Source organism: Haliotis rubra, unplaced genomic scaffold (genome assembly GCF_003918875.1).
Source record: "Haliotis rubra isolate DU_JTF1 unplaced genomic scaffold, ASM391887v1 Scf40, whole genome shotgun sequence".
Classification (NCBI taxonomy): Eukaryota; Metazoa; Mollusca; class Gastropoda; order Lepetellida; family Haliotidae; genus Haliotis; species Haliotis rubra.
Genome location: NW_025767080.1, coordinates 1,159,948 through 1,181,468, shown reverse-complemented (window position 1 = coordinate 1,181,468; position 21,521 = coordinate 1,159,948). Strand labels below are relative to the sequence as shown.

The window sequence follows — 21,521 nt, the reverse complement described above, 5'->3', positions numbered from 1 at the left end:
CCATTACAGAAGCCGCATGAAAACAACAAGCGTGCTTCTTCATAATTCTTAAGCAATGGGTGTTCCAGCATTTTTTAGGTGGCTAAGTCGCAAATATGCCTCCATTGTGGTGCATTGTGTGGAAGAAAAGGTAATTTATTTGAATTCAAAGGTCATTTTTATTCACAATTTAAATTGCGTTAAAGATGTTAAAATCAAATCGTGATGTTGCGATTGTTACCCTGATTTAAGAATTGTATAGATCTATTGTGCACAAATGTTATCAAACATGTGATTCTAGATTGGTCTGTGATTCTCCCCTAGCCGAAAGTGTTTGCATGCTCTCTAAATGCTGACTGATAAATTCTCAGTACTGCACTTTACCGGGCGCACTTTTCCCTAACCCTAAGGATCTTAAAGGTTCCCTAACCCTAAGGGGATCTTAAAAAGGGTTGTTTGACTCTAAAGATACGTCAGCTCACAAAGGATCGGAACTCTAAGGATGGTTGACTGGCAAGTGAAGGGAGGCAAGATTAAAATCATTACTTACTATTGATGGAACTGGGAGTAGTGCACTCTTGTATATTTTTGTAAGTGACATTTAATATTGATTAATGCAGAACAGTGAAAACAATCACAAGCATGCCAAGATCATGAACACCATAAACTGAACATGGTGAACAATTATAGAACACTGCCATGATCACATCCAAAAAATACCTGTGAGTGATTAGCTGACTCTGTTGATAAATTCTCTTCCTTACCTATGGGTAGATCACTTTACACACTTTTTTGGATTTCAGACTTGTCATGTGTGGCTCCGAATTCACACTGCCAGTTTGAAGGGTAGCTAAGCAAAAGAGCTCATCTAATAGCACAGCCTAGGGTGATCACGAATGTTGGGTGCTTGTTTACTGACTGATCAGCACTGAATTTTTTGGACACTAGCCATATAGGAAGCAAATGTCTTAACTTGATCAAAACTGTATGAATATTCCACAAATGACATTGGATTGAAATTCATTAAGTGATGGCTAGCACATACCCTTCTACATCAACAGATATAGCTGGAATATTGCGGCATTAAACAAATAAACACAAACAATACATATCCTACTTCACAGCTGACTCTAAGAATTATAAAGAGGTCTTTGTCTGGTAGGTGCTGCCTAACCTTAATGATCAGAAAGGAGATCCACGGGGCTGAGGATAGTTGAGTGTAACCTACTTTGACATTAGCGCAACTAACTGTATGGATTGAAGAGATATGTGTTATCTGTTGCTAGTGTTAGGCCAGAGCAGTCTAGACCAGCTGAATGAAATATGGATTTGATTTCAACGTACTATTCAACTGTGCCTGGTAAACTGCATATTGCTGCCAAAAAGTCCTTAAGAGGGTCCAATGAACTGAAACAATGATGGTGAATATATATGGCAAAATTCAATGAAATACATCGTCTAAAATAAAATGAGAGGGAGGACTTCACTCAGTTTTGCATTTCAGTTGAGCACCACTCCAACCATTATAACCAGATAATGCCATTAATGTTTTTTTGCAGCCTAAGGAGGTGAATGGGGTCAATGTGCCAGTTGACGGTAGCAAGCCTAACCCCAATGACATCGAATTTGACAACCTCTACTTGGACATGAATGGCATTATCCATCCATGCTGCCATCCTGAAGACAAGTAACACTTATATTGCTTATATTTATGTTCAATGTTAACTGCAAATTCTGTCATCGGTTCCCAATTGCGCAGATCGATGCTCATGCTGTTGATCACTGGATTGTCTGGTCCAGACTCGATTATTTACAGACTGCCGCCATATAGCTGGAATATTGCTGAGTGTGGCGTTAAACCAAAAACCCCCAAACATCTTGTCATGTCTAGACTCTATGTAGTGTTGAGTGAAACTCTGTTAATCAAATACCACCATGAAGTTTAAAGATGAAATTATGTGATGTGCACTAATTTCAAATCCTAATTCCATTTCTGGTGTCAACTGTGTAAGTTATAAAGCCAAGTGTTACACCTGTCAGGCTTAACCACAGCATTAGACACAATTACTAGGCTCCGAAAGGTTAGTTATGGTAACTTAACATGGCAAACGACAACCTGAACAGATCTGGACAAGTTTGGTTTCTTCTGGTAGTCTTTTTGTTGTAAACCTTAATTTTGTTTAATGTTAATAGTTTGTTTACCAACATTGTCTGTATACAGACATAAACCATGCTTCTTTGATAAGTATACTGAACCGCAAAAGAAACGTCTTGCACAATTTTGTTCTTACAATGTTGTGTTTTTATTATGATTGTACCATTTTGTTAACATGTTTTTCAATCCAAATTGACAGTTATTATAACATCAGTGTATTTTCTGATGAAAAAGCATATCGACCAATGCACCTAAAAAGGCAGATGTGGTAAAAGTTTCTGTATGACATTCGTGAAAATGAAACTGCACGTGCATAATATCGTGACAACCCTCCCTGAAAGCGAGTCCCAAACTCAGCTGAAATCATTTTTGTTTTGCAACAATCGCCATGCCATGACTTACGAGAGGTCAGAGGAACTAAGCCTTGGGACTATTGCAAGTTGGCCAGACTGCACGGAGGGTAGCCAATCAGTTTAATGTTCATGTTAAGACAATCTACCGACTGCACTAACGGTATCCGGCCACTAACAGCATCCAAGAGTTTCTTCAATAACGTCACAACGTCAAGAAGGGCAGATTGTGCGCAACCATCTGCAGGATCTGTTCCCCAGTGTGAAGGAAACAGCATGCCAGACTATTGGGACTCACAACAGACCCATTAGTGCTGATACACTACATGTGCATCGCCATTTGCACGGAAGAAACTTCTGCTGTCACAGACCATATCGTGTTCTGTCATCACCGCCAAAACCGACTGCAATGGGCAACTCAGCATCAAAATTGGCGTTATCGACAATGGAGATCTGTGTTTTTTTCTGATGACACTTTATTTATATATGAAAGACGACATTGTGTTTTGACAGGCGATAGCAGAGTGAGTAAACGGCGAAGGCGTGGGGAACTGTTTTCCAATGTGTGTATTATTAACAGAAACTCAAGGGATAGTCCCAGCATCATGAAGTGGGGTGCAATCGGTTGAACCAGAATGTTGGCACCATGGTGTTTCAGAATCTCGGTCCAGGATGAGGAAGTGATGTGATAGCTGGAGGCAACACACGATACTGATTTTGGGGTATCTAAATGGTACCATTTTTGGTGATTTTGTTTGTGTGAACTCTAAATGTGATTCCCGAAAATGTGTTAACCATAATTGTCAAGTTTGAACTCAATCCTCTGTTTTGATTGTTAATTAGAGTGAATTAAAGTGTGTGCTTTAAGAAACCTCTATTGGTGTGATGTTTCTTTTGCAGTTCAGTATATCATTGCATGAGCATTTTTTCTCAACATCTACAGTGTAAAATGACGCAGCTGAGCAGGTTTGTGGATCATGCATTATGGTAATGCCCCACGTCTTGATACCCTGCATAGGTACATAGTGTAAAGCCCATTCAAACAGTCCCCACTTGTCACTCACATGGCGATATATACATTTTCTTCCAGACCTGCTCCCAAGAATGAGGATGAGATGATGGTCTTGATCTTTGAGTATATTGATCGTATTTTCTCTATCGTACGTCCCAGGAAAGTCCTCTATATGGCTATAGATGGAGTGGTGAGTAACCATGGTAGCAGGTGTCATCCTGTCTATTAGAAGTGGACTTGCATGTCACACATTTTGGATGAGCACAGTTTGTTTAAAATTCCGTGTAACTTTGGAGGTATTGGTGATAATAGTGTCACCTGCTTATTTCCAGATTGGAATGCATATGTTCACTCACAGAGGATTAAATTGTGAAATCAGTAAATGACCACTCACGGTCAATTAACAATCAATTAGTTGTTAAAAGTTTCAGGTTTACAATACAAGAGACTGCACACTGAGTCATTAGAGGCACCAGTAATAATCAATGTGTCCTGTAATTAATGTTAACGATGTGTGGATTTTTGTGTCTGTTGAATGTCATAAAACAGACCTGTTTCCATCTGAAAGTTTAAAAGAGGGTTGGAAGCAGGCTGGATTTTTGCATTCTCGAACATGTGTTCAAACCACACTTGGCAAGAAGATAAAAAAACAAATCATGTTGAAAGGCCTCAGTTAGCCCCCTTGTTTCTAGAAAGTGTCCCATACCGGAACTTGTCATACAGTTATAACAGCCATGGTAATCTAAACAACATGGGGTCCGCAACTTGACGGTTGTTCATATCATGCCACAACAGCTCTTGTTAGCTATCAGTTCAGTCATTTACTCTAACAATTACTGCAAGTATATTTGTAATAGTTCCTACCACCACTAATAATACTGGTGTATAACATTGGATTGAATTATACTTCCAGGCTCCAAGAGCAAAGATGAATCAACAGAGATCAAGGCGATTCCGAGCTTCAAAAGAAGCAATGTAAGACTTGTTATATTTCTTGTCAGATCTGACTAGTGGATTAAGGTGTTGATGTGCATTAACTTAGGCGTAAACCCCATGAACATCCGGGTTAGAATTGGTCTTCAGTAACCCATGCTTGTTGTAAGAGGCGACTAACGGATCGGGTGGTCAGACTCGCTGACTTGGTTGACACATGTCATCGTATCCCAATTGCATAGATCGATGTTCATGCTGTTGATCACTGGATTGTCTGGTCCAGACTCGATTATTTACAGACAGTCGCTGGAATATTGCAGAGTCCGGCGTTAAACCAAAAACCCAAACATCTTGTCATATCTAGACTCTGTGCAGTGTTGAGTGAAACTGTTTATCAAATACTACTGTCTGATGAAAAATCAGACGGTTAACACATTGATGTTATGGTTTATTTATGGTTTGATTTTACAGTGATATTTGGAAAATTAGTTTAAAATGCTCAAGTAATTATCTGAAAACCAAGTTATTGGATAATGTATATAAAGCTACATGTAGTCCATGGATGACATTTAGTTTTGGTCATGTCAACAATCATTCTTTTTTCATAGAGATTGTCCTTGGGGTACATATATGCATTTTCTGCAGCTGAAAATGTCATGTGACAGTTGTCACAATGTTTTAATAAAAATATTGTACAATAAATAAAAATCTTTTTTATCTATTATACGGCCCCCGCCACGTGGGGTTACCTCCCTGCTACGCATGCACAGCCAACCAGGTAAGCTCCTAGGCCCGTATCATCATTCTTTCTGCTGTCACTCAAGCGTTCACATGTGTTCTGAGTTCATAGCTGAATTTCTTCTCTTGTGAAACAACTGTATGTATGGTCTTTATTCGTTCTTGACAGAACAGTTTTATTGACAGTCTGTTATTTCTCATTTATGTGACTTTGTATTACACTTTACGCTAGCTTTCCTGTGGTTTACGCACGTGTTGCTCTTCCATGGCGTGCCACGTGGTTGTCATATTGCGTTATTAACCCAGTATTTCTTCCCGTGGTCGCATTCACGTAATTTTCAATGTTTTGTACGTGTATATTTATGCTGCTGGCTCAGCTGTTAGCTACATGCTTGCGTGTTTGCTTTCAGGTGTTTACTGGGTGTTCTGTCTGTGGGCAGAACATTCCGAGAGCCGACAAGCACGATGTTTGTGAGCTTTGTATGGCCTTTTCCCCCCCGGGCCCAAAAGAGAAGGGCGGTGGATTTCCTGTTCTATAAGGAATTGCGAGAGGCGGGAGGGGAACTTGCCCAAGAGGTCCCCCCGTCTAAAGCCAAAAAGTCCAAACCGACTAAAAAAGCTAGTTCGTATAAGTTGCCTCCCCAGTCATCTCATAGTGATCTTGATATATCACTAATTACCCAATTGTTCCAGCAGCATATGGACTCCGTGTTCATGAGTCCGTTGGAGGTCTCCGCCAGTAGTTCCTCGCCCACTCTGAACAGGGGACTGAGAGTCCGGGGATGAGATCGCCGAGCCCGGCTCGATCCCCTAGCCTGGAGGTGTCGATCCTTTGCCTTTGGCTTCGGGTCCAGACGCCATGGCTATCCCGGAGGGAGAGGGTTCGCTCCGTCCCCCTCTCGGTGCTGGCGCAGGGTCTGCTGAGGATTCCTGGGGTTCCGTTCCCTGCTCCGCCCCGCCCCATGAGAGCGGAGGAGTCGGTTCTGCCCGGTCTTCCTGCCGTGTCTCGGGACCGGGGTTCGAGTGATGTGTTGGTTGCCGGCGCGGGGAGTTCCTTCGGCTCTTCCCTTCCCTCGGTGTCTGGGGCTCGGCCTCCCACCGGGTCGGGGTTCGGATCCTCTTCACGAGGAGACCCGGATTCTGACTCAGGCTCGGCTGCCGAGTCTATGGACGTTGGGGAGGTCGAGGAGCCGGAGGGCAGCGTATTGTTGAGTATATTCCCCAAGCCGCGGTACCCACCTGTCACTCGGACTCAGCTGAGTTCTGCCTGCCGGGCGAAGCGTTTGCCTCTAGGCAACCCTCGCAGACACTGCTCCGTATCTTTGCGGTCTGCGGCGTCTACGGTGATGTGCGCAGTCATGGGGATGCGCAAGCTGTGGCTGTCTACGTCCTGCTACTCGGCAGCGACACAGCAGACCTTGCTAGCCCTTCCGCTCCGACAGGGAGCGACGTTGTTTCTGGGGGCTCAGCAGGTCATTCGGGAGGCTGCTGCGGCAGCTACCTCCTTCAAGGACTCTAAGGCCTTGTTGGAGCATCCGCGGGCTTCTCTCCCCCATGCTCCCGTAGCGGGTTCCTCCTCCGGGGCGCCGTCTACGCCCGAGTCTGCCGGCTGGCTTCGGCTGCTGGGCAGGGTAGGAGGAGGAGCCGTCCCGCCAAAGGTAGGGGCAAGGAGCAGTCCTCTTCGTCTGGCTCCCATCAGCCGTTAAACCTGCAGGCTGTCGCCGTGGGTCCGTCCCAATCAGTTCGTCTGCAAGGGACCACTCATGCCCTCTTGTGTGAGTCTTACCACACGTCCCAGTGGGTGGCCACCTCTCTCTATTCCTGCTGGAGTGGGAGAAGGCTACCAGCAACCCTTGGGTGCTTTCCACCGTCAGTGTCAGCCATCTCCCACTGTGGAAGCGAGGCCCGCCCCAAGTCACCGGCATACGTCTCACTCCGATGCCGTCATGTCCGGTCAGGGCAGGTATACTGCGAGACGAAGCTTTTTGTTGGACAAGTCTGCAATAGATCGCATACCACCGGGCGAGGAACAGGTGGGATTTTATTCCACGTACTTCCTCGTTCCAAAGAAGGATGGCAGGTTCCGTCCCATTCTCAACCTCAAGGGGTTGAATCGCATGCTAGAGGTTCCATCCTTCAAGATGGAGACCCTTTGCTCAGAGATCTCCTCTGTTCAGCCCGACGATTGGCTTACGTCGATCGATCTAAAGGATGAGTATCTACATGGGCCAATTCATCCATCGTTCAAGCAGTACCTCCGGTTCTCTTACGATGGGATGGGTTACCACTTCACAGTGCTCCCCTTCGGCATATCCACTGCCCCCAGCGTGTTCACCAAGCTCATGTTAGGTCAGCTACCCTCGCAAGGTCGCAAGGACTGACTGACTGAGTTTGGTTTTACGCCGCTTTTAGCAATATTCCAGCAACATCATGGCGGGGGACACCAGAAATGGGCTTCACACAATGTACCCATGTGGGGATTCGAACCTGGGTCTTCAGCGTGACGAGCCAACGCTATAACCACTAGGCTACCCCACCGCCCAAGGTCGCAAGGAAGGCGTTGTTACCCTTACCTCGACGACTGGTTGCTCAGCGCTCTAACTCATGGATCATCAACCTCAAGAAATCCGAAGTGGTACCCACCCAGGACTTGGTTTTTCTCGGGGCACAACTTTTTCACAACTCACAAGGATCTTGTCTCCTTGTCGCCCGACCGGGTCACCAGAGTACGGGAGATGGTGTCTTCGTTCCTCTCCCAGCCCCAGGCACCAGCACGGACTTGGCTCCGTCTACTGGGTCATATGGCGGCAACTATCTCTGTAGTGTGGCGGGCGCGGTTGAGGATGCGCCCTATGCAGCAAGCTTTGGCGAGTCTGTGGGCTCACTCGGAGGATCTGGAGCAGTGTCTGATAGTCCACGGGTGGTTGTCTCCTCGCCTTCAGCGGTGGACCAATGTTGGTAATCTCTCCAAGGGGATCCCTTTGGAAATCCTGATGCCAGCTCTTACAGTTCAAACCGATGCGTCCCTCACGGGCTGGGTGGGTGTTCTGGGCAGTCTGTCGGTGTCCGGACTCTTGTCCGAAGCCCAAGCCCAAGCCCGCCTTCACATCAACGTTTTGGAACTGACAGCTGTGTGGTTGGTTTTCTAGCGCTTCCGGAAGCATGTTCAGGGCCAAGTTGTTCGTCTTCAGTTGGACAACCGTACGGCCATGACGTACATCCTGAATCAAGGGGGCACGGTGTCCCTAGCGCTCCTTCGGGAGACGTGGGAATTTCTCCTCTGGTGTGACCAGTGCGACTGTCAGGTGCTTCCTGTTTATCTCCCGGGGCTGGAGAACATGCGAGCAGACACTCTCTGTCGCCGGATCCTGGCCCCGCACGAGTGGATGCTTGACCGGCAGATATTCAGAGTTATCTCCCAGTTGTACGGATCGTTCCAGGTGGATCTGTTTGCGTCCAGCGGGACGAATCAGATACCCGTATTCTGTTCTCGAATACTGGACCCGAGGGCGTTGGCTTCCGATGCCTTCCTGCTGGATTGGACGGGCAAAGTGCTCTGGGCTACTTGTGCTACTGGCACCGCTATGGCCGTCACAAAGCTGGTTTCCGGTAATTCTCAGGTTTCTGGCTCAGCCTCCTGTTCTATTACCTTTACAACCGGACATTCTCACTCAGAACGGCGCGCCATACCCCAATCCAAGGATTCAGTGGGTGGCTTGGCCTCTGTCAGGTCTAGCCTCGAAGCATGCGGAATTCCTGCAGCAGTTGCAGACACAATTCCGGCTTCGAGGCAGGATTCGACAAACGTTCAATATGAGGATAGGTGGTCCCGCTATGCGCGCTGGTGTTCAGATAAGGGGATTGCAGATCCCGTTTCTGCGGATTTAGTCCGAGTATTGGAGTTTTTGCAAGCTCGTTTGGAAGAAGGCTTGGCGGCTTCGACCATTCGTGGCTACTCCACCGCTATTTCCACTTTTCCCACCCCTGTCGATGGTGCTCTTCTGGGGCAGCACCCTCTTATGCAGCGCTTTTTAGCTGGCGTGGATCGGGTTCGACCTGCTGTCAGGCGAACCAGCCCACCTTGGGATTTGTCAATTGTGCTAGATTGGCTGTCCGGTCCTACGTTCTCACGTCTATCGCCTGTGTTCCATCCAGACTGTGTCAGTATTCGCCTCCCGGATACTTACCGTCCGAAGATGGATCACGCTTTCCATGTGACAGCCCCTACTCTTACCCGGCCTTCCACATCGGGGACCTCTGTAAAGAGCACTCACCCGTTGGATGCCCAAAAGACTGTCAAGGTCTATATCAAACGAACACAAGGGATCCGTACGGGTACCCATCTGTTCTGCTGTTACGGTGGCGGGAAGGCTAGGATGCAGGCGAGCAAACAGACCCTATCTCGCTGGCTTGTATCGGTCATTTGTGCTGCTTATCAGGCTAAGGGCAAGCCTCCCCCTGAAGACATTCTCCCCCCAAGCCGTTCTGTTCTCTCCAGTGGACAATGTCCTGCCACCCTGACCGAGTGAGTCTTGGTTATCTGGACAGTTGATGCTGCTTTCAATAGAGTATTATTGATATATCCGCTGTTGTTTGATCTAACTTCTTTCGACTCTTTTCGGAGATTATGGTCGGTTGTGAGTTGTTTTTTCCCGCTTACGGTGCTCTCTAATAGATCATGATGTGGGCGGGTTTTTTATTTTCGCACTGTGTGCGAATTACTGTGCTTAACCTATGAGGTCGGATCTAAGTACTTATCCTCCCTGTTGGTTACCCCGAAGGAGCGCTAGGGACACCGTGCCGCCTTGCTTCAGGATGTGACAGGTGAGTGTTGGGGTGTCTGTTACATTCTTTCTAACGTTCGCCATTCTTTGGGAGCCTGAGTTAATGCATATATGTACCCCAAGGATGATCTATGAAAAAGAATTAGCTAAACCTGTAGAGGTTTCCAATTCTTTGAAGAGAGTCGTCCTTTGGGTAGGGCCGCCCACCTCCCTGCAATTCTGTTCACTGATTTATTCAGCAGAAGGAATGATGATACGGGCGTAGGTGCTTACCTGGTTGACTGCGCATGCATAGCAGGGAGGTAACTCCACGTGGTGGGGGCCGTATGATAGATAAAATAGATTTTTATTTATTGTACAATATTTTTTATTAATACGATACAACTGTCACATGACATTTTCAGCTGCAGAAAATGCATATATGTACCCCAAGGACGACTCTCTTCAAAGAATTCAAAGTTTTACAAGTATCAGACACGGCCATTTTGGTACTGTTATTGATGCATGGTTCTGTGTCTTCCTCAAAGTGTTTTTTTGTTGTTGTTACAGAGAGAAGACAGAGACAATAGCTCAACTCCGGGAAGAGATCTTTTCAAAGGGTTTTTCTCTCCCCCCAGAGAAACCTGCTCAAGAAAAGTTTGACAGCAACTGTATCACTCCGGTCAGCATAACCCATTTGTTCTAATAGTATGAAGGCCAATGGGGATAGATCAATGTAATAGTGATATATTTTCCTCAGATGCAATATCTCTGTGTGAAGGTATGATGACACCTCCACAAGTGGAGAACTCTTTAATCAACCAGTTGTGGTTCTTATCAAGCTATCACGGGTCACTCTTTTATGTTCTTGTGGCAAGTGAGCGAAACATGCAAACAGTCATGCCTGATATCTGTACCTTAAAGGGTGATGGGCAGGGTTTAACATGACGCGTGATTCCTGCATATTTGACGCAACAATTTTGTAAATGACTCTCAAAATATTATCATACGAGTCAAGTTTGACGCAAGTTTTATTGGTGGCCCTCACAATTCAGTTCAATAAAATCGATTTGATAAGCAAAAAAAAAAGATATTGTTCGATGAAGTTTGACTTTTACAGAGCTGTCAGATTGTTCAGAGAACTCAGAGGAGACAGTAATCCTAGCTGTTTGAATTGAACAATGCTGTGACATACACAGTTACATACTGAGTGTGATTTACATAAGGATTTTATGACTCCCAAATATTGAAAATGACTCCCAAAAATAAATATTGTGAGTCACCATGACTCCCATTTTTAAAAGTCTGTGTAAAACCCTGGTGGTGGGGTAGTCTAGTGGTTAAAGCATCTGCTCGTCACTTCGAAGACCCTGATTGATTCCCAATGTGTGAAGCCCATTTCTGGTGTCCTCCGCTGTGATATTGCTGGACTATTGCTGAAAGCGGTGTAAAACCATACTCACTCACTCATTCTGTATCTTAAAATGAAATTATTTGACTTTTTTCAAATGAAAATAGAAAAGGCTGCACTATTTTTGTTATTTTATAATCCTGTCAGAATGACCTACTAAGGAGAGAGTGGTTGTGATGTGTGTCAACAGTGTGTTGGCCTGATGGTTACCGTGGTAGCACCAGCTGGGGAGGGATACCCATACTAGGCTGTGTAGATACTGTTCTTCCTGATTCGTTGGTGTATCGAGTAAAACCTTTATCACTTTTATTTGCCTTTGTAATCTTTAGCCCAATTGTGCCTCTCTATGATGTTTTGACCGCTCGTACAGGGAACACCATTTATGTTCAAACTGGCCGACTGTCTACGTTACTACATTCACGATCGGCTCAACCATGACTCTGGCTGGAATGGTATCAAGGTGATCCTGTCTGATGCCAATGTCCCAGGAGAGGGTGAACACAAAATCATGGACTACATCAGAAGACAGAGAGGTAAAAAGTTTACCTTTTCTAACTTGTCAATTGTGGTTATTAACGATAGTTCGAAACAAGCAATAAATCTGTAGTACCAAATAATCTGGGGTTATAATCTGACAACTTCCACTCATCCTTTGACTGATGATTATGTTTTGGAAAATAAATGTATTTTTTTATGCCGCATGTTTTGATGTCTCTCCGATTCAGAATGCAACATCTCCATGATGTATGTAAACTCTGCTGCAGGGATTAGAGCACAGGATATTTGAATACCTGAACAATATTATTACCAATAAAAATCCATGAAACACTGCTTCAGGAGAGTTTGGTTGTTTGTTTATGATGTAGGCTGTCTATTCCCACTCTCACTGGATATGAGATGTAATGATGCATGTTGTTTATTTCAGCTATGCCGTCCCATGACCCTAACACCCATCACTGTCTCTGTGGAGCTGATGGTAGGTGTTCACAATATACAAGAAACATGCTCAGATATCAAGGCAGACTTAATTTCAAGCAAGATGCAGTATTTATGCTGATCATTACACATTACTTCACACATAATCTAGCCAATTGAGTTACCGTATACAATCAAGAAGTAGTCATTTTAAAACGAATTAAATGAATTTAAGAATGGCGTAACATTGCTTGCCTGATATATACATCCAAATACTGATTTGGGTATAAAACACTGAAATGCATCTTGTTTCAGCTGATCTCATTATGCTGGGTAAGTATGTCTTACGCCTAGAAGGGTTCATATCTCTCTTTGTATGGTCATTTCTCATGCTTGAATTGTCGGAGGAATATATTCTGTTTAGATTAGTCTAAACTATTGCGATGATATAAATCAAATATAGATTTCTGTCTAAACTCATGTTCAAGGATGTATATTTTGGGGGGCCTGTATTCTACACAGCTTGATTCATTGTCTGAAGCATGAATATATATCTTTCATGAAGGTTTTTCATATAGGTAATACATGGCTGCATGTTTAAACAGTGAAGGGAGGTATATCAGCTGAGTGTTTGGACTTGAAAAATAATCATGTTGGGATTCCAGTCAGAGACGATCTGGGAACTGAGTGATGAAGCTCATACTATCACCTGCTGTTTCAAAGTTTAGTTAGTTAGACCTCTAAGGCCTTTATTGCCTTGTGCTTTCCTCCACCATGAAGCTGACATGCCATGATAGGAAATGCTTCATATGACGACAGAAGACTAAACTCACTCATGCATGTCACATGCAGCCGATACGGTAATATTGCTGAAGTGGGCTTGAATCCAAGATCATAGTGTCAACCACTTGCTTACACTGTGAAATAATGACATGAAGCTGAGAGCATCATTCATCTTATCTGACTCAGCATAACCCTGTGTTACCATGGTTACAGGCCTGGCAACCCATGAGCCGTACTTCACCATCATCAGAGAGGAGTTCAAACCCAACAAACCCAAGCCATGTGAACTGTGTGGACAGATGGGTAGGTTCATCTTGTTATGTTATTCTATTCAGTAATTATACTCCACAATGTGTAGAATATGTCTTACAAGCATTGTTCTGATTCTCAGGGGTAGACATCATTGGTCAAATCCAAATAGTCTACAGCTTACTTTGGATGGGTATAATGTGTGAAGGCCATTTCTGGTGTCCCCAGCTGTGATATTGCTGGAATATTACTAAACGCGGTGTAAAACACTCACTCACCTCACTCTGGACTAGTGATTTATGTAAAGTAACTTGCCGACTGATGGACATCTCCATCCTGTGTCACATTTTGTTAGAGTTCGAGATAAGCATACCAGCAAATTGGTGTTTCATCCATTGTTTTTGTTTTAATGAAATCAGTATTTTCATTACCTACCTAATTCTAGATATTTGGGTATTTTCTATTACTGCCAGATAACTGATAGTTTAAAGAAATATTGAAACAAAAGATTCATTTCTTGCAATTCTAAAAACAACTGTTCTGAAAAGGTTTCTAACTTAGAACATTAGTATACTGTGTTGAATAAAATTGCCATCCTTTGAAACTGCTTGTGTTATTAAAGTCACAGTGTTTAATAATTCAAATCCAACATTCGTCTCAATCCTGGAAATAGCCTGACTGTGGTCTACAGTGTCATTATGTTTTGTGATACATGGAAATCTGATTGCTCGGCAAGCCTACAGAAGCACACACTAGTTAATTGTACGTTAGATTTTGCCAACTGACAAGCATTACAGCACAACCACATTTCTTCATCTTAAGGATTAATTATAACCATAGGTATTTGCTATTCCAGTCAGCAAGTGGTTTCTTTCATCCCGTGTTGTGTTTTTAAGCACCTCAGACTCAACCCAGTGAATATCAGTTCATCAACAAATTTGATTGACATTCTAAATTCTGAAATCATACATGTATTGGCAAATGAATTGTTCCTATCAGCTGACAGAATCTCAAGGAAGCAGTTTTGTTTTAAATTTATGCACATATATTTTATTGAACGTAAATGTAATAATTAATGCAAGTAGTATACACAGAGAAGTGAAAAACTTGCACTTTTCAATTTGTTTATGATTATGCAGCTTATCTGGAGCTCTGTGTTGTACTCTACTCACTTCAATGAACTAGATGGCTGTTATGACAAGTACTAAGTTCAATCTCAAAATACTTTGTCCTCAGTATTGCCAATATTCTGCTAAACAGTAAGTCAATTTTATAACAGAACAATGTACTTTGCCTTGTAATTACCAATAGTATAGCATATGTGTAATACGCATTTTAACATCAGTTTCAGGTGGTAAATTAAGCACTTTTCTGTTGGTTATAAGGTCATGAAATGAAGGAGTGTGCTGGCTTGCCAAAGGAAAAATCTGGAGAGGTAAGATAGTACTTGTACACCTTTTTGAAATAATCTCTTTGCCATTTCTTTCATCATGTGTATGTTTTGACAAACCTGTTGTTCCCTTGATGTACAGGGGTTGTTCAGGCTTAATCCCTTGACCACAGCAGAGACCAACTGTACATTGGAATGTTGGTTTGCCCCAATAATGTGTGTAGGTTTTTCAGTGCTATACGCATGCTTTGGTGGCTCATGAAAACGGGAAATGTTTTACTGGAATGATGTTTGACTTGTACATTTTCTTTTGATCAGCCAATGGTATGTACAAAACATAGTTCTGAAGACAATTAATGATAATTTAATGAGTACCTGTAAATATATATATCCATATATATTCAAGTATTTGTTGGACTTTATGTAACTGGACTACATATCTTCTTCTTCAGCATGATGAGATTCAGCCCTTCGTTGGTGCCGAGCAGGAGTTCATATTTCTGCGACTGAACATCCTCCGAGAGTACTTGGAGCGAGAGTTGAAGATGGATGGCCTACCATTTGAGTATGATTTTGAGGTGTGTTGTCATTATCACTCTCACAATGTGTTTTCTGATCATGCACTTTAATCAAAAGTGTTGTATTATATCTACATGATTGAGTGATGTAAAAAATACAAGAAAATGCATATAGTGGTGTCTTGCTTTTCTGTCCCAAACATAATGTTTACTGAATTCTAATTGTAACTCGGGAAAGTTGATGGCCATGCTATTCTTCTTTGATACGGTATTTTGGCAACAACTATGAGAAGCTGTTTGTTATATGACATATGAGCAGTTGTGTACACACCTTCATTCAGATGAGATTATTCCAGCAGCTGTAAGGTTACCTGTGTGTTGTATGTTTTCAGAGAGCATTGGATGACTGGGTGTTCATGTGCTTCTTTGTGGGAAATGACTTTCTGCCTCATCTTCCGTCCTTGGAAATCAGGTATGTTTGCCTCGTAATCTCGAAACAATTGAAGAACTAACCATTGTTTTGTAACACCAGATTGCTGTTTGTAAGTATCATGATTTTTTAAAACTTGCAATGTGCCATGTGAAGTTAACGGGAACACAGAACTGTGGCATAAACTGTGGGAAGCTTGTGATAGTGAGACAAATTGGTTGTAGATATTACTGTTGACAGGAGGCACTGTCTTTGCTTCAATGATGAATTGTTACAAGTTGCTTTATTAAGAATGATTGGACCAAGAAAACAAATTTTTCTGTATGCAAATAGTGAAATTTACATTGAGACTTCTTTGCATATTTTCATATACACATTATTATATAATTAACAGTATGCAGTGACTTGTTCTAAAGGGAGACATGTTCAAATTGTTGGACTAACAAATGTTCTGAAAAGACACTTTGGTTAGTGTATCTTGGTCAAAGCAGCTTCATATTACGCTGTTTGTTTATTGATGAGTAAACTACCACCACTTGTTTCAGAGCAATGTCAACAGTAAGACCAAATCCAGGTGTTTTGTATCACCTGTAAACAAAATAAGCTGGTCCATTGGACTGTTGTATGAATAAATGACCTGGTTCTATGAGTAAATGTGCTGGTCCGGTATTGTCATTACATTTCAACTGCTATTTCAGGGAGGGAGCTATAGACAGACTGATAAAACTCTACAAGATCACTGTCTACAAGACTGGGGTAAGCTGGCCTGGTCATTGCGATACATCTCCATGAGTATTCTTGGTACTATTGATTGCCAGCTGCCCATGCTGGTCGGGAGCTGTGGATCAGGTGGTCAGACTGGGTGACTTCGTTGATTGCATTTCCTTTTGTGCTGACTCTTTACCGCTCCCATTGTCAGGCACTGGATTGTCTGGTGCTGATTCAATTATTTCCATTCTGCTGACATAGTTGGAAATATTGCTGAGTGCAGGATTAACCAAACACACAATCAAGCATTGTGGAACTACTAGTCAGGTACCTCATCTATACCTTTATAAGTGGAGCTGTCAGGCTCTGTGACCACACTGCTTCCCTCATTGTGAAACTACTAGTCAGGTACCTCATCTATACCTTTATAAGTGGAGCTGTCAGGCTCTGTGACCACACTGCTTCCCTCATTGTGAAACTACTAGTCAGGTACCTCATCTATACCTTTATAAGTGGAGCTGTCAGGCTCTGTGACCACACTGCTTCCCTCATTGTGAAACTACTAGTCAGGTACCTCATCTATACCTTTATAAGTGGAACTGTCAGGCTCTGTGACCACACTGCTTCCCTCAGTGCCAAGGATCACTACACATGCTTTCAGATATAGGTTGGTCTGGTCCTGATGGTATGAGTACAGGATGCCATGATGAAGCTTGAACATTGCCCACCGTGTGACAGCTGACTTGCTTATGTAAGAGTTGAATGCCTGGGTGTTTTATTGGTTTTGATGATGCATCTGAAACTAAACTTCTATCCGTTACGATGTTATTTGTTGATGTTTTGTATAGGGCTATTTGACAGACAGTGGAGTTGTGTCCTTGGAGAGAGTCCAGCTTGTCATGGCAGGTAAGGCTTTGGTTTAACAACAAACATAAATTCCACATTAATCTTGAATAATTTTAAATAGTTTTTCCATCATACAGAGTAATTCCTATAAATATTTAACCTCTTATTACATCAGTTGAAGAAATTTGTATTTCGGCTGTCATCACACTGTACAAAATCGTTAGATTTTCGACAGAAATCCTCTTCACTGACAACTATTATCAGCAATGAATGAAACATAAATACAGTATTTGAAAGGATTGGCTTTTCAACAGTGTGTTTTTGCAATTTAAGCATGCTCACAAACATTTTTTTTAATTATCTTTCTTGAACACGATGAATATTATTTCATCATGAGATGGATAACATGCATTTGTTCTTCATAATGTTGCCCACATAGTTTTTTTTAAGATTGATGATATGTTTTGGAAATGCTGAACTCGCAAGGTTTACTTTGTGAAGAACATTGTACAATAAGTGTGTTGTACTCCTGGGTTTCACCGATGCAATAAGCAATTGGGACCCTCATCACCCTTGGGCTTTCTTCCCACATTTTGCTCAAACTGTGACAGTAACTAAAATAATGTGTCCATCATGTTATCTATTCGCTAATATATGTGATTATTTGAAATAATCGGTTTGCTTTGAGTCTATTACCTAACCGAAACATAAAAGCAAAGACTTGTAGACTGCAGCTAGTTTCTTCAGTTTATGTGAGATTCCTCTTTTTTAAAAGATCTGGGTCAAGTGGAAGATGAGATTTTTAAGAAGAGGAGAGAAACAGAGGTAATGATGCTCAGCATGCTCCTAGACTCGGGGATGTCATGCTTCTTTTTTCTAGATCTGAGTGTGCATCATTGTAACCCTGACATCTAGGGACATTGTTAATGCTATAAAGCATTGGTTGTGTGGACTAAACTCAGTTACTTACCACCTGGCATAATATGGCAGAGATAGCACATAACTACTTGATGTACATGCTAGCCCATGTTCACCAGCATACATTTTACATGTATTTCAGATATAGATGTGTCCAGTGTGACCTTTCTTGCATACTGATAGCTTATATGTGACCAAATTGACAATCATACCTGGTTAGGCATCTAGAGTCTTGTTCCACTGGTAATGATGATACAAGTCTGTTTCTGAAGATGTTTTGTTTGTGACCATTTCAGCTTGATTTCCCGGAGGCGTAATAAGGAAAAGAAAATGAGGATGAAAAATGTGAGTGTCTTGAAAAAGCTTTACAAAAATTCTAGTGTGAATATAGATCATTAAGGTTTAACATGCTGAAAGAATGGTACTCGTGGACAAATTTGACAGTGTGATAAACAGTATTCATGTTTATCTGCAGCAACGACAAGGAGACCGACCACGATGGATGGCAGGGGGACAGTTCGCTCCGAAGGTAAATATGGAAGACACTTTACTTACTTCAAGATTGGATGAGGGCATATTAACAGTGTCAGGTCTTACAGGATTAATTTATATTGGATCCTTAGGGGATTTGAGAGTAGATCACATTACTTACTGAAAAAGCTGACAAATGATGATTGTATATAAATTCACTAAATAATTGGTATCAGACCATGATAGTGTAGATTGTGACTCATGCTGTCACTCATGGTTCACATGGCCAGACTCTTTAACTTACAGACTGCCATGTTATGACTGTACATTGCTGACTGTGCCATAAACCATCATTCTGTTTGTTTGTTTGTTTATCATAGACTAAAGAAGCATGTCTTTATTATTATCCGCAAACACCCGTTTAGCGCGGAGCGGGGGATGTAGTATTAGGCTCCATCTGTCCATCTGTACGTACGTGACCCGTGAAGATCCGGGGTAGAATAGGTCTTCAGCAACCCATGCTTGCCACAAAAGGCGACTATGCTTGTCGTAAGAGGCGACTAACGGGATCGGGTGGTCAGGCTAGCTGACTTGGTTGACACATGTTATCGGTTCCCAATTGCGCAGATTGATGCTCATGCTGTTGATCACTGGATTGTCTGTCCAGACTCGATTATTTACAGACCGCCACCATATAGCTGGAATATTGCTGAGTGCGGCGTAAAACTAAACTCACTCACTCACTCACCGTACGGATGTATGAATTGGAATATCTTAAGAACCGTTGACTAGATTCTTTTCATTATTGGTACCTAGGTTCATCACAGTATGCGAAAGGTCAGGTCAGGTTTGGTTACCTAGACCTTCATTTCAAGGTCACAACTTTAAGTTAAAGGACTTAACGTTTTACCCTTGTCTGCGGGATATCTCAAGAACCGTTCACTGGATTTTCTTCATATTTGACACCAACCTTCATCTAGGGAAGGCGCAGGGCCCAGTCGATTTTGGTGACCTTCACTTAATTTTCAAGGTCACAGCGACACTTTGAAGATTTCAGCATGTTCAGATTGTCAGCAAGATATCTCAAGAATGGTTCACTGGATTCTCTCGAATGTTTTGTGATACGCAATTTATTTATTGCTATTTTTTTGCATATTTTATACACCATGACATTCATGTCAAGGTCAAAGCGAGTCTTGAAAATATTTGTGTGTTTGAACAGCTACAGAGCAAACTATCAAGAGAGGTTGACATGTTGTCATGTTTTTGTTGACATTTAACTTCATCTTAAAATACGACCTTCACTTTCATTACTTTTTAAGTTTGATTTGATAATTTGCGGCAGGGGATTATGTCCCCTTAGTGACAACTGCTTGTTTATGAAATAATCTGACTGTTTATATAATCATCAAACCACACTTGTTAATTGCTTCGTGATAAACAACAGGAAAGACAGGCAGCATTGTTTCTACTTAATTCCAAATCTGAAATGGTTCTCACAAATATTTTACAGCTGGAACCTGCTTGTGCCCTGCTCCCATTTTGCTGTCTAATCCCTACAAATGTAGGTTATGGTTGTTGTTTTCTTTCTGTATTGCTGCTAATTCAAAAAAGTTGTATGATAGGGTGATCTTGCTTGATGTCTTGCAGCCAATTGGTGAAGGTGCATCTCCTGTGTCCAACCCGCGTCAAGAAGCCTACCAGATGAGGATGCAGCAGACAGCATCATACTCCACATCTAGTGGAGGCTCTGCCAATCGGAATGCTGCGCATGACTTGAAGCAGTCGATGGCCGAAAATGGTGGGGAAAGTCGGGGAACAAAGCTCGGAGCATTGGCCGTGGAGGAAGAAGAGGAAGAAGAACCTGACGATGAAGTCAAGTGAGGAGACTGTGGAATGTCAGACAGTGATCACTGAAGTTAACAGTCACATAACTGAGTGGTTAAAGTGTTTGCTTGTTATGCCAAACCCTGGGTTCACTTTGAGCAGCTTCTTTTAAATCATAAATTCCTGTTTCTGGAGTCCCCTGTAATGATATTCCTGTAACATTGGTATAAGTTTGGCAAAACCAAACTAAATCACTGTATACTACTCAAAAGAAGGGCTTAACTCAAAGGAAGTTAAAATACATATGATTCACCAGATTTCTTTCGTCTCATTCCATGACCTATTAGCTGTAGTAACATGAATGAATTGGCTGTTCTTTAACCTCTTTTGAGTATGCATCATTGAAGTAGGGGTGTTACCCTGCAGATACCATACACAGAACCGATGTTATTTTGTCAATAATTACCCTCCAGTTGCAAAGTGGAAGAATAAAAGAAAATATAATTCATATTCACCCTTTTTTAATATCCACACATTAATGATGTTTGATGAATGTAAAGACATGTAAATGAAAGATCAAGCACAATCGATTATGTTTAAGCTTAATCTCGACTTCTTTGAAACATTTCTTGTTTCTTAGAATTTTTTTATAGTTAATATCACCTCAGATATTTGAAAGTTGCATTTCTGAAAATGGTCGACAATTGGTGGGTTTCTAGATGATGCATCTACACATTGAGCATATCCTGAGTATATTTACTTAGGTATTACATGGTAATAATGTCCACCCTTTTTCTTGACGTCAGACTATGGGAAGATGGCTGGAAAGATAGATATTACAAGTCCAAGTTTGACACAGATGCAAATGACATTGACTTTCGACATAAAGTGGTGAGTAGCAACTGAACTCATAAGTGTAGCTAGATTCCGTCGAATGAATGCATCCTTAGTACTGCATGTTTTATGTCACAACAGGCTTAGATGGGTGTCAAGTGATGAGGCTGCCTACCACAACTTTGTTCTTGGCTTGTCTTTGACCTTCACCTTGTTTTTGAACTTGCCTTTGACCTTGCCCTTCTCTTTATGCCTCAGTGGATTTTCCTCATGCTATGAACCACTGTTTAG

At 42.3% G+C, this 21,521-nt stretch overlaps 1 protein-coding gene across 1 annotated transcript in view; it reads left to right on the top strand.

Moving 5' to 3' along the window:
• Position 1: 1 nt before the first annotated feature.
• The window catches only part of LOC124287335 (5'-3' exoribonuclease 2-like), a 71,742-nt gene continuing 50,222 nt past the window's right edge, over positions 2–21,521 (top strand). The window contains exons 1-19 of the mRNA XM_046723832.1: positions 2–130; positions 1,539–1,666; positions 3,575–3,686; positions 4,410–4,471; positions 10,501–10,612; positions 11,712–11,874; positions 12,267–12,317; positions 12,572–12,589; positions 13,253–13,342; positions 14,674–14,723; positions 15,131–15,256; positions 15,589–15,668; positions 16,325–16,382; positions 17,183–17,240; positions 17,956–18,040; positions 18,395–18,443; positions 18,574–18,627; positions 20,220–20,449; positions 21,203–21,287. Of these exons, the coding sequence (XP_046579788.1) occupies positions 56–130; positions 1,539–1,666; positions 3,575–3,686; positions 4,410–4,471; positions 10,501–10,612; positions 11,712–11,874; positions 12,267–12,317; positions 12,572–12,589; positions 13,253–13,342; positions 14,674–14,723; positions 15,131–15,256; positions 15,589–15,668; positions 16,325–16,382; positions 17,183–17,240; positions 17,956–18,040; positions 18,395–18,443; positions 18,574–18,627; positions 20,220–20,449; positions 21,203–21,287 (1,686 nt within the window). The 5' untranslated portion in view covers positions 2–55. The remainder of the gene's footprint in view (positions 131–1,538; positions 1,667–3,574; positions 3,687–4,409; positions 4,472–10,500; positions 10,613–11,711; positions 11,875–12,266; positions 12,318–12,571; positions 12,590–13,252; positions 13,343–14,673; positions 14,724–15,130; positions 15,257–15,588; positions 15,669–16,324; positions 16,383–17,182; positions 17,241–17,955; positions 18,041–18,394; positions 18,444–18,573; positions 18,628–20,219; positions 20,450–21,202; positions 21,288–21,521) is intronic.